This window comes from Capricornis sumatraensis, chromosome 2, assembly GCF_032405125.1.
Source record: "Capricornis sumatraensis isolate serow.1 chromosome 2, serow.2, whole genome shotgun sequence".
Taxonomy (NCBI): Eukaryota; Metazoa; Chordata; class Mammalia; order Artiodactyla; family Bovidae; genus Capricornis; species Capricornis sumatraensis.
Genome location: NC_091070.1, coordinates 51,147,695 through 51,160,951, shown reverse-complemented (window position 1 = coordinate 51,160,951; position 13,257 = coordinate 51,147,695). Strand labels below are relative to the sequence as shown.

General features: G+C 35.4%; 1 protein-coding gene across 1 annotated transcript in view; it reads left to right on the top strand.

Moving 5' to 3' along the window:
* The window catches only part of ADAM10 (ADAM metallopeptidase domain 10), a 144,957-nt gene that overhangs the window by 69,327 nt on the left and 62,373 nt on the right, over positions 1-13,257 (top strand). Inside the window, exon 6 of the mRNA XM_068992556.1 lies at positions 384-542. Within this exon, the coding sequence (XP_068848657.1) occupies positions 384-542 (159 nt within the window). The remainder of the gene's footprint in view (positions 1-383; positions 543-13,257) is intronic.

Sequence of the window (13,257 nt, the reverse complement as noted above, 5' to 3'; positions counted from 1 at the left end):
TTAATGTCTTTATTTTAAAAGTATGAATTTTATACTTGTATTTTAACAAAGAGCTGCTTGTCTCTTTCAAAGTTTATTTAGCAGTCATTTATTCAGTGACTGTTGCATGCATGCCAGGCTCTGAGCTAGGTGCTGGGAATTTGATTGTCGGCAAGACAGATGTTCCATATTTCATTGTTTATACATATATATATAAAATATATATATTTACTAGGTTCTAGTTGTTCACATTTAGGTTGATGTATTTCATGTGAGAATTAATTTCTCTGGTAAATTTGTATTTAGGTTTTTTTCAATACATAAGAATGGCTTTTTAAAGGAGAATAAATTTAACATTCATGTGCAATTTGAATTTGTTAAGAGTTTGTTGCTTTCATTAATAGGTGAAGAAGGAAGTTTTAGCCATGGGTCTGTTATTGATGGAAGATTTGAAGGATTCATTCAGACTCATGGTGGCACATTTTATGTTGAACCAGCAGAGAGATATATTAAAGACCGAACTCTGCCGTTTCACTCTGTCATTTATCATGAAGATGATATTAGTAAGTACTTAATTTTGCAAAAGCATATAAATAGTTGAAACTATGTGGAGACAAATGAAATCTGAGCTGTTTTCTTTCCTAAGCTATTAATCAGGCTAGAAAGTAGGTTCACAACCAAAATCTCAGTTAAATGATAGATTTATATAGTGAGACAATATCATTGTCAGTCTGTGCCTCTACTTCGTTGACATGATACAACCAATTGTATTTGAACTATGAGTCAACCAACTCTGACTGAACTGGAAATTCTATATTCTGATGTTATCTAGTCATTTAATGCTGTAACACCTGTATGCGTGTGCGTGTGTATGGCCTACCGAAGCACCATCTTCTTATGTAAATTTCAGTGTGGATATTTGCATAACATTTAAAGAATATTTTAGATGTTTTTGTAATTTCTAAGCCTTTTGAACATTTTTGGGATCTTGAAATGATAACTTGACTTCCGCTGGGTAAGACTTCAAATATATTGTTTCTGGATTTGATTCTTGACCATAGTCTTCATATGCTAAAGCTGAAACTCTAGTACTTTGGCCACCTCATGCGAAGAGTTGACTCATTGGAAAAGACTCTGATGCTGGGAGGGATTAGGGGCAGGAGGAGAAGGGGACGACAGAGGATGAGATGGCTGGATGGCATCGCTGACTTGATGGACGTGAGTCTGAGTGAACCCTGGGAGTTGGTGATGGACAGGGAGGCCTGGCATGCTGCGATTCATGGGGTCGCAAAGAGTCGGACATGACTGAGCGACTGAACTGAACTGATAGTCTTTATATGATAGTAATTTGTTGGGAAAGTTCTTTTTCTGTGTCTTAAGAGAGTACAAAATGTATTTAGACTTGACTTTTTCATTCTAACATTGTCTATATATCCATAATCATTAAATCATAAGAATACTGAAATGAAATGACCCAGAAATACATTCCTCTAATTCACATGCCTCTGGAATACTCGTATTTTATTTTTGACTGTAATAAGACTAGTCTCCCAGTTTTTACCTATTTTCCTTATTTGGCAGGTTCCAAGCTTCATTTTCCTTTATGCATATAGAAATTTGTTGTCAGTAATTTTGTTCTCACCCCTGGTAATGTACGGGAAAGTCTTTTAATCATGTTGACTTTTTGCTCTGTCAGCTTTGACAGTTTCTGTACTGAAGTCTGTCATCTCTAATGCTCGATTACTATAGAAAATAGCACAATTGCTCGAGATGGAACACACTTATGGTTTTACTACTACCTGATAAATCATAAATTTGTTGTTAATGCTGCTTATCCACTTTTTTGCTCATCCCTGTTTGATTTCTGTTCCAATTTCCCTTCTTGATATTTCAAATTCTCCTTAAACTCCAATCTGCAGTCTTCCTTCACAAGCTGGAGTATGGATTCCTTTACCTTCCTTTCTTTTTGCCAAAAGGATCATCATCTACTTGATTTATATGATACTTTGTAATTTTCTTAGTAATTTAATTGTTTTGCAGGTTTACCTTTCTTGTCAGGGTGTGTAAGTTCTTCAACTACAGTTTCTGTTTTTTTTTCTCCTTTAATATTTCACATGTTGTTTATCTCTGGAGCACTTTTCTTCACTGATACTTAATAAAGTCTGACAACATTTTCCCCAGAAAGTTTTCTCAGAATCAAACAAGACCTTTGGGGAAATAAAGGAGAGGGAGAGAGTGATTGACAGATTTTGAATTCATAGTTTCCTTCTTATATTGTAGTCAAGCGATTCCTTGCCTTCTATTTCCTATAAGTATCCTCTACTTGTTTTGCTTTTTATGTGTGTACTACTTGTATGTAGTTTAAGCATGTCCTGCTCTTTTTTCAGAATTCTGTTTCTTCTTCATCATATAATTGCATTTTTTCCACTTTGCATCTTTTAGTAATTTTCAGATATCTCCCTTTATTTCAACCTTTCTTTTTCCCCAAAGGTGATGAGTCAGCTTGGAGAATTGGTGGCAGTGGCTGCAACTTAGTGTTCAATTCCTTTTGGCATTTAACTTTACCATTGATTCCAGTGCTTAATTCTTAATTGTCTTAGTAAATATATTCATAGTAAGGTGATCTTTTCACATTCTGTTTATTATTATATACCAGTAGTGGTATTAGAGCTTAAAAATAGTCATATTTAGGGTGATTTTGTTTGTAACTTTCTCTGGTAAATAGAAATGTCGTGATGTGAAGATGACAATATGGGAAGCATTGCCTTAAACAGAATTTTTAATGCTTGCAGATTTAGACTGTTACTTTCAAAAAACTACCTGAAAATCTGTCAAGTTAGCTATGAAAGGAAAGCATACACTTGTTAACTTTTTAGTTAAATAGTTGCTCTAAGTCTAGATTCTAGACCAAGGTTGATAGACTGTAAAAGGTTCAGATATTAAATTTTTTGTCTTTATTGGCCACCTTGGTTCTGTTGCAACTGAATTCTGCCATTGTAGTATGAAAACAGAGTAGAAAATATGTGAATGAATAAAAATGACTGTCTGCCAATAAAACTTTAGTCATTGACACTTAAATTTGAATTTCATGAAATTTTTATATGACACAGAATATTATTCTTTTAATTTTTTCCCACCATTTGGAAAGGTAAAATCCATCTTTAGCTTTCATGCCAAACAAAAGAACTCATTTATCTAGCAGGCTTTTGTTTGCCTACCCCTGTTCTAGAGGATGGCTAGATAAATTTACTTTTTCTTTAAGTTAAAATATAGTTGACATACAACATTGTATTAGCTTCAGGTATGCAACATAATGATTTGATGTTTAAATACATTATGAAATGATCACGATAAGCTAGTAACATCGGTCACTGTACACAATTATTACAGTATTATTGACTATATTCTCTATGCTATGTATTACTTCCTTATGACTTCCTTATTTCATGACTGGACGTTTGAGCCTCTTAATCTCCTTGATCTATTCGCCCAGTCTCCTACTCCTCTTCCCTCTGGCAACCACTGGTTTGTTCTCTGTGTCTATGAGTCTGTTTTTGTTTTGTTTTTTTCATTCATTTACTTTGTTTTTTTGGTTTCCACGTGTAAGTGAAATCACATGATATTTGTCTAGATTAAATTTACTTTTAATTGGCCCTTTAACCTCTCAGTGTAGAATACCTAAGGTTCTAATAGTAGTAGAAGTACAATTAGTTACTATTCTTTAATGTTTACCCAGCACCATATGAAGTTCCTTGCCTGCATTATTTTAATCTTCACAATAATCTGATGAGGTATATAGGCACACATGTTATCTCTACTTTACAGATGAGGAAACTGAGCATAGAAAACTTTGTGTTGCTTGATGGTGGATGTTGTGTTCTTATCCCTGTGTCTTCTGCTTCATTCTTGTAAATGAAGCTGTAAATTCTCACTGCCCTTATTCCAAGGATTTCTGGGTCTTTTCTGAAATCTGTAACTCTCCCTGAAATCACACATTTGCATTTATCGCTGTTTAGAGCCAAATTCTTTCCTTAACATATTTAGCAGTAGATGTTTTATTTCACAACTGATTAAAAGGGAGACGAAGGCAATGGCACCCTACTCCAGTACTCTTGCCTGGAAAATCCCACAGACAGAGGAGCCTGGTGGGCTGCAGTCCATGGGGTCGCAAAGAGTCGGACACGACTGAGCGACTTCCTTTCACTTTTCACTTTCATGCATTGGAGAGGGAAATGGCAACCCACTCCAGTGTTCTTGCCTGGAGAATCCCAGGGACGGGGGAGCCTGGTGGGCTGCCGTCTATGGGGTCGCACAGAGTCGGACACGACTGAAGCGACTTGGCAGCAGCAGCAGCAGCAGCAGTCCCTTTATTATTTAGTAATAATATTATTTTTATATAATTCACTTAAGTGCCAGTAGTTTATTTTTATGACTAAAGTACTGCATGATTGTTTAGGTCACTGTCTATAGGCTTGAGTGAATTTGGTGTCCCTATATGTGTCACTTTCAGCAGAAGCAAATTACAGGGGAGGCATGCCAGCTTTGGATAGGAATCCTGACGAGAATTTGGCTGCCTTCCCCTTAACACTGTTCTTGTAGCTCTAGGCCTTGAATATATGAAACTACCATGGAATATAACTGCTGTTCTGGAGAACCTTAGGGAATGGCTTCTGAGGCCATTTCTGTATATAGGAACACTGAGCCAGTTTTCAGTGAAAATACTTAATAACTTCTAGATGCTTTGATATAATTTACTTAAGTGCCCATAATTTGACATGAAGGTGATAACTACATGTAGTTACCAGCTTAAAATTAGCACTTGTTCAATTCTTTACTTAGGTGGTTAAAGAGCACTCTCTTCTAGAAGATAGAAGTGTGAACAGTTATGACAGGGTAAGAATACAGTTTAGTTCTCTACCTCTTGGACCAGTTTATTTCAAAGAAACTGGAAAAAACATTGTTCCATAAACTATACTATACTATACCATAAACTATACTGCTAATCTTATTAATATGAGTACTTTTAGGAATGTCTGTAAAATTGCTTGGAATTATTTTAAATAATGTTAAATAGTGGATCTTTGTACCTTTTGTGTACTACCTTTCTGAGAGGCAAAGGTCTAATTTTTCCATGCTGTACTTATAAAGAACTATTTTGCCTCTGAATTAAAAGGTATTTTAAGTAAATATTTGATGCTGCAGAGGAAGAGTCAAATTCGTTCACTTCAGATTATTGTCATCTGGGTGGTATAGAGAAGCCCAGAGAGCTTGCATTTGCTTGTGCCTCATACAGTAGTAGGATACTTTTACTTTCAGCCTGTGTGCTAGCTGAAACTGGACTAGTAGCTTCATTATCTTGTGTTTCAATGAGAAGACTCCTTATTTCTTGTTCTGAAAAATTGAGACTGTTAAATTTTACTTAATCATTTCAAGATGAATGACTCCTTTACATAGAAGTCTGTATTTGTGAAACATAAGGATATTGTTTTTAATTAACCTTAAAAAAACAATTTGTTCCATACTGTGCTTTGGAAGTTGTGGACATAAATGAGTTTTCTTATAGGCATTAAGACTTTCAACTCTTTTTGTGTTACTGTTAGTGGGAAGAAGCGACAAGGAATAGAAGAAAAAGAGGGAAGGAAGAATTGAATTGGAAAGTATTGATAATGACTAGCATTTTTCAAATCTGACATTATATATTGATTGATCGTGTTCATCTAGAGGTCACAGGAAATTCTGAGGATTTATCTTGAAATGTTTCTGTCTGTGCTTAAGGTCCAATCTGGAGCTTAGAAATATGCTTATGTGTATTGAAGTTGTGAAAGACAGTGGTAGAAACTTAGAAAGATTAAGGAATGAAGTGTTCTGATTGATAATTCAGTCACAGAGTGGCTCAGCTGTGACTGGAATTGCTCATGACTTCAGAACTTCCATAGTGTATACAGGTTTATTGTCAGTCTATAAACTTGCTTTACCTAGCATTGATCTTAAATATTTAGTTTTATTAAGCACAGTGATAATATTTGAAAGAAATATAAAAACTGAGAGGCATTGTTGACTCTCTTTGTTTTTTCCTGAGTTAATCTCTAGGGAAATATAATTTCTTCAAAAAATCCACAGGCACAAATGAAGAAAAGTTGAGAAGGCTGTGAGAAATGATAGCTTTTTGAAAAATATTTAATTAGAAATGTGAGATATTTAGTCAGGAACACATTTAAGGGATTTGATTCTTTTTGCAGAATTTGGAGAAAATATACCCAGCACTTTCATATTATTCAATCACAGTTTATTTTATGTATGTAAATAAGACTCAAGTTAAGGACATTTAATGATTGGTTAGCATGTATATTTGTATATATATTTATTTAAAAATATAAATAGGAAATACTTTAGCTGCATAATGATCATTTCAGAAACATAGATTATTTAAAAATAAGAAAGCTCTTACATTATAAAACAGCTTTAAACTCACCTTAGAAAGTAAAATTATATTTGGAAATTTTGTTCTTTTTCTTCTGAGAAATATTACCTCATGATTTTGTTTTGCAGTGTTTTGCTATAGTTTTACAAAGAGATTGAATAAGAAATTTAATTCATTGTACACCTGAATATTACATTAAGGATGCAGTTTGAATATGTTCTCACTATACTGTTAAGTGACAGGTTTTGAGAGTTTGGAAAAAGTTATAGATATTTGATTTGACAGTAAGAAGAATGAAAGTTTTAAATTAAGACTTTATAACCATGTGTGTTTAAAAAATAAGGATTTTCTTATGGGGGGCATTGTTTCTTCTTCATCCCTCATCGGCAAGCTGTTCGTGAAAAAGAGTTTTTTGGAATAGACCGGAAGATTGATGTATTGATAGTTCTGAATTTAATGGAATTCTGTAATTTTAGTACTGCTGCAAAAGGCACTAGAATTACTTCTAAAACTCTTAAGTTTGAAGATGATGGAAACTGAAGTCTGTGTGCGTGTAGGTGCTCAGTTGTGTTTAACTCTTTGTGACTCTATGGACTGTAGCTCCTTTGTCCATGGAATCTTCCAGGCAAGAATATTGGAGTAGGTTGCCATTTCCTTTCCAGGGGATCTTCCCAACCCAGGGATCAAACCCACATCTCTTGCATCTCCTGCATTGGCAGGTGGATTCTTTACCACTATGTCACCTTGGAAGCCTAGAACTGAAGCCTAAGGAGTCTTATTAAACAGCTTGGGCAAGATATTTTCATGGTAAGGATCCATGTATCCTGACTTCCTCCAGTACATTATTGGGTACATTGTAAGTTAGGAGAGACTTGTTTAAAGGGGCTAAAGTCAAAGGACTTAATGACAGTAAAGACAATTATTGTGCAGATTAAAAAGATTTCAAAAGCAGAGACATTACTTTGCCAACAAAGGTCCGTCTAGTCAAGGCTATGGTTTTTCCAGTAGTCACGTATGGATGTGAGAGCTGGACTGTGAAGAAAGCTGAGTGCCGAAGAATTGATGCTTTTGAACTGTGATGTTGGAGAAGACTCTTGAGAGTCCCTTGGACTGCAAGGAGATCCAACCAGTCCATTCTGAAGATCAGCCCTGGGATTTCTTTGGAAGGAATGATGCTAAAGCTGAAACTCCAGTACTTTGGCCACCTCATGAGAAGAGTTGACTCATTGGAAAAGACTCTGATGCTGGGAGGGATTGGGGGCAGGAGAAGAAGGGGACGACCGAGGATGAGATGGCTGGATGGCATCACTGACTCGATGGACGTGAGTCTGAGTGAACTCTGGGAGTTGGTGATGGACAGGGAGGCCTGGCATGCTGCGATTCATGGGGTCACAAAGAGTCAGACACGACTGAGTGACTGAACTGAACTGAAGACTGCATTTTTGGTATCATTGATTTTGCAGAAGTGTGGCTGTATTTGCTACCGGAAAAGAGAGTAAATTTGCATTTCAGGTTCAACTTTATGAGTGATGATTTATAGAAAAACTAATAGAAGTAGCATTAAAAGTGTATATATGTTTATATTTCACATCTCTTCTAGCACAATTCAGTTCTTGATGTTTATGTTCAGTGACCTTGCAAGTGTGTCTAAAGACATTGGTCTAAGACTTGGCCCTGTAAAGAACTGCTTTACATTGTGGTATCATATTTATTATAAAAATGTAAAAATTCTGTTTATGGTTTATAAATTTGGAGATTAGATATCTTGGTAAGCAATCTTGTATCTTATGTTTATATTCAAATATTAGACTAGGAATTCATTAATGTGGATTTTACTGCTTTCAGCAACTGTGGAGTCTTGGATTCTGTTGGGGAAGGAAAAAATTTCCCTGTTAATGTTCTTCTAGCTGATGTAAGGATTTTAAAAGAAGAAGGATATCAAATTTAATTATGTACATACAAGGTCTTCATCAGGAAAATGAGACCCCAGAACAACTTAGGCAGTTGAGGTTTATATGGCATTTCAGAGGTGAAGAGGCTAAAGGTTTGGTACTTAAAAGGGGAGCAAAAAAAAATTACAGGAAGATGGGAGAGCAAATGTTGGGTAAATAGGTGTTTGCTGTGCCATGCAGGGACAATGGGACCCAGAGAGGACTTTGATCTGTAGGCCCTGCTGAGTTCCTCCTGCCAAACCTACTCCATATATTTTGTAGATCTCTGTGTTGATAGTGCTCTTCCTAGACCAGACCCTTTATCTAAATTCTTTCAGGCAGTTAAAGGAGAGGTAAAAAGAAACACTTCTTGAGTCTTCCTCTTTCTTAAAAATAATTGGTCTAAAATAATCTGTATGCCAAAGAAAGACATTTTGTAGTATGTTGTAAAACAAATGAACAGGAAATTAACAAGTGATACAGTATTAATAACTAAATACAGATTTTCTTCAAATTTCACAAAATTTTATGCCAGTGTCCATTATTTGTTTTCATACTTTCTTCAAGACTCTGCATGGTATTTAATTGCATTGATCAACTTCAGCTGCATGCAACAGATTCTGGTAAATTCTCTTTTCATTTTTATTCTATAAAAATGCCATACAACCCAGCAATCCCATTGCTGGGCATACACACCAAGGAAATCAGAATTGAAAGAGACATGGGTACCCCAGTGTTCATTGCAGCACTGTTTATAATAGCCAGGACACGGAAGCAACCTAGATGTCCATCAGCAAACAAATGGATAAGAAAGCTGTGGTACATATACACAATGGAGTATTACTCAGCCATTATAAAGAATACATTTGAAACAGTTCTAATGAGGTGGATGAAACTGGAGCCTATAATACAGAGTGAAGTAAGCCAGAAAGAAAAACACCAATACAGTATACAAACGCATATATATGGAATTTAGAAAGATGGTAACGATAACCCTGTATGCGAGACAGCAAAAGAGACACAGATGTATAGAACAGTCTTCTGGACTCTGTGGGAGAGGGCAAGGGTGGGATGATTTGGGAGAATGGCACCGAAACGTGTATATTATCATATGTGAATCGAATCACCAGTCCAAGTTTGATGCATGATACAGGATGCTTGGGGCTGGTGCACTGGGATGACCCAGAGGGATGGGATGGGGAGGGAGGTGGAAGGGAGGTTCAGGATGGGGAACACATGTACACCCGTGGCGGAGTCATGTCAATGTATGGCCAAACCAATATAATATTATAAAGTAATTAGCCTCCAATTAAAATAAATAAATTTATATTAGAAAAAAGACAAGTATTTTCTAATTTTTCTTGTTATGGCTTCTTAAATACATCCATCATTTAATAGTAGAAATTTAATTTTGAAATACATGGGGTTTTGTTTAAAGTATCTTGAATATTACTTTCTCATTTTGATACTAATTTCTAATTTAAATGCTTTCATCTCTGTAGTCACCCTTTGTGTTTTTTTCAGTCTAACTTTATTGAGGCTTTTGATGGCCAAGTTGAAGCACTTTCTTCGTAAATGTCACATGCACTTGAAAATATGTGGGTTATTTTAAAAAATCTTTCGATGCTGATTTATAGCATAATTCCACAGTGATAAGAGAAGGACTGTGTATGATTTCAATACCTTTAGACCATGAAATGTTTGCACCTTGTTTTATGTCCCTCTGTATGTTCCAGTGTCTCCTAGTTTAAAATTAACGGGAACTTGAATATAATTTGTATCCTACTGTTGTGTGAAAATTGTATAAATCTTAGTTACGTTGAATTGGTTCACAGAGCTTTTCAGATTTACTATATCCTTCTACTTCTCTATATTCATTCTTTTAATTTTTGAGAGTTTGGTATTGAAATTCCAAATAAAAATCTTAGTTTATCCACTTAAAAAATAATTGTAATATATAGTGAAATTATATGTAACCTTGTTCTGTATTTTCCAAGTCTCCTATAAATATGTCATCATACTTTCATAACTTAAGCAAATAAAAATTAAAGCTAAAAAAATACCAATGAAAGACATTTTTGGGTGTCAGATTTTGCTCCCTTACAGAATCATAGATTTAAAGACCTTGTAGATCAACAGTTACAACTGTTTTTGAGTTTAATTCGTTTACTTAAAATCACAGAAGTTAGTGATAGGCGTGGGAGAAAACATGCGAGGCAGCGTGTCAGAGCACCGAGGCCTGGCATGTGTGTGAGAAGGCAGTTTGAGGGGAAAGCAGGACGATGTTGTAGAATGGCTTTGTGTCCTTAGGCAAGGAAGGAACTTTCTTTTCTTGGGTCTCATTTTCTTGTTATAAAATGAAGGTGTTACATTGTTAACATTTCTTATTTCTTCCAAAATTTGATAATTCCAAACTACTGTTTCTCCAAAGCTGGAAATACTCTTAGCTTTTCTGATTATGCTGCTGCTGCTGCTGCTAAGTCACCTCAGTTGTGTCCGACTCTGTGCGACCCCATAGATGGCAGCCCACCAGGCTCCCCCGTCCCTGGGATTCTCCAGGCAAGAACACTGGAGTGGGTTGCCATTTCCTTCTCCAATGCATAAAAGTAAAAAGTGAAGGTCAAGTTGCTCAGTCGTGTCCAACTCTTAGCTGCAGCCTGCAAGGCTCCTCCACCCATGGGATTCTCCAGGCAAGAGTACTGGAGTGGGTGCCATCGCCTTCTCCATTCTGATTATGAAATGACTATATAAAATAGACATTTTTGCTTGTGAATTAATTAGAAGACGAAGTGTGTCAATCACTATTAGCATTTTAGTGAATAGCCTTAACCATTTAAAATTTCATTTATATATCTTATAATTGTTTCTATACCAATAAATACAGCCCTATTTTTTTGAAGGTGAGGGTAGCCCTACCTTTTCAATGCCTTAATGACTGCATAGTATTTAGTTGTTTCAGTAATGAATATATTATTTATCAACTCATCAACTAAATGGACAACTAGATTGTTTAATCTTTTTTTATTATTGCAGTGCACATTATTGTGCATAATTTTCCCCCTCAGCATATTATATATTGCCAGATGATGCTCTAAGAAAGTTGTACAGGTTTATACTTTTCTATCTAGAAACTTGACATTGTGGGCCTGTTTCTCTAATTGCTCCACAAAAGTGGCATTAGAAAAACGTATGTATAAGATGCAGTTGAAGCTTATACGTTGTTTTTGGTTGTCTCGTCTTTATTTAAACAGTTTCATTGAGGAAAAATTGCCATAAGATAAACTGTAAATATGTAAAGTATACAGTTTGGTAATTTTAAACATGTATATATCTGTGAAACTGTCAGCATAATCAAGAATAGTCTGCGTATTCATTGCCCCCAGTTGCTTCCTTCTCCTCAGCGTAGTCCTTCTTTTCTTCCCACCTCTCTTTCCTCAAGCACCAATCTGTAGGTGAGTTTGCATTATCTAGAATTTTATGTAATGCAGTTATATGTTATATACTCCTTAAAACGGGCTTAACTTGGCTCTAAAGAGGGGGCATTTTGGAAATTTAAGACAAGCCTTGTAGAAACGAAAGAGCTGAACAAATGCTCATGTTGCTTATGTATAAATTCTCTCTTGGCCAAACCCACACTCATCCTTCAAAATATAATCCAGGTATAATGTCCTGGAAACCTTTTCTGCCCCCTTAGTTCTGGGTATCCTCGCTTTACTTCGATTGATACATTGGTGAGTCCTCTGTATGTTTTGAATTCAGACCATTGGTCATATGATGACCTTTGAGAAGAGGCATGGAAGGAAAATTGCTGTTGGCTGGATGAGTAAATTAAATTCAACCATTATTTAATAAACTGTGGATGATTGCAGAGAGACTTAATGTTTAGCAAGCAGATATTTAAATGGAATTCTTGTTTACATATCTGACACCCCAGCTAGACGGTAAGCTCTTTGATGGTATATATTCTTGTGTCATTTATTCTTGTATTGCTTATGTTTGATAATAATAGTTTTTCCCTCCCATTATTAGTTTTGTAAATGAATTAATAAAATTAGGAATAACACTGACATTTAATTAGGAAATTTATGTGCATACAGGCCCTAATTTTGAACGTGCCCTATTTTATAGTCAATCTGTAAAGTAGTTAGAGATTTAGAACATAATGATAGACAGTGCCTAATTATTGCAGGTAGAATGAAGGTTAAAAGGATGTTGTTGGAGCCAACAATTTACAGATCTTTAGTTAATTGATGCGCTTTGAAAAGAGGCATGAAAATCAGCTGTGACTGAAAAATTAAATTTAACAAGTGTTTATTGACTTGGGAATATACAGGAACGATTGAGACTTCTTTTTAAACCTTCAGGAATATTCTCAGTAAATAATTGAGAGTCACAATGTGATAAATTTTATATCAGAAATGTCATCAAAGCACTGGTATGCACTGGGGGACCCATAGGAATATGTAGGAAGATTCCCAGTGGAGGTGGCATTTAACTTGAACCTTGAAGATAAGGGTAGACTTTTGACTGCTGGAGATAAGAATCTGTGATAATAGGAGAAAGATAAATATTATTCTGGCTAGGACCATATTTATTTTTAGCTGCTGCAGCTCAGGAACTTCAGAAAAGAAACTAGCGTCTTTGGCCTGAAGTGACCTGTTTTCTGTGTATAGGTTTATAGTGCCAAATCAAATAAATAGAGTTAATGGTCACTTTAAATCAGTATGATACAAGTTTTCATTCCATTTCAGTTTTAAGATTTACAGGTTTAACGATAGATTAGTTTAATAGTTAATATTGTTTGAGTGTCTAATCTGTACAAGACACTTCTAGATATATTGGATGAACAAGGCAGAGTTTCTGTCCTAATGCCATCTAGAGTCTGCTGATCAGAATAATAGAGCAGCATATTTCCTATTGACCTGA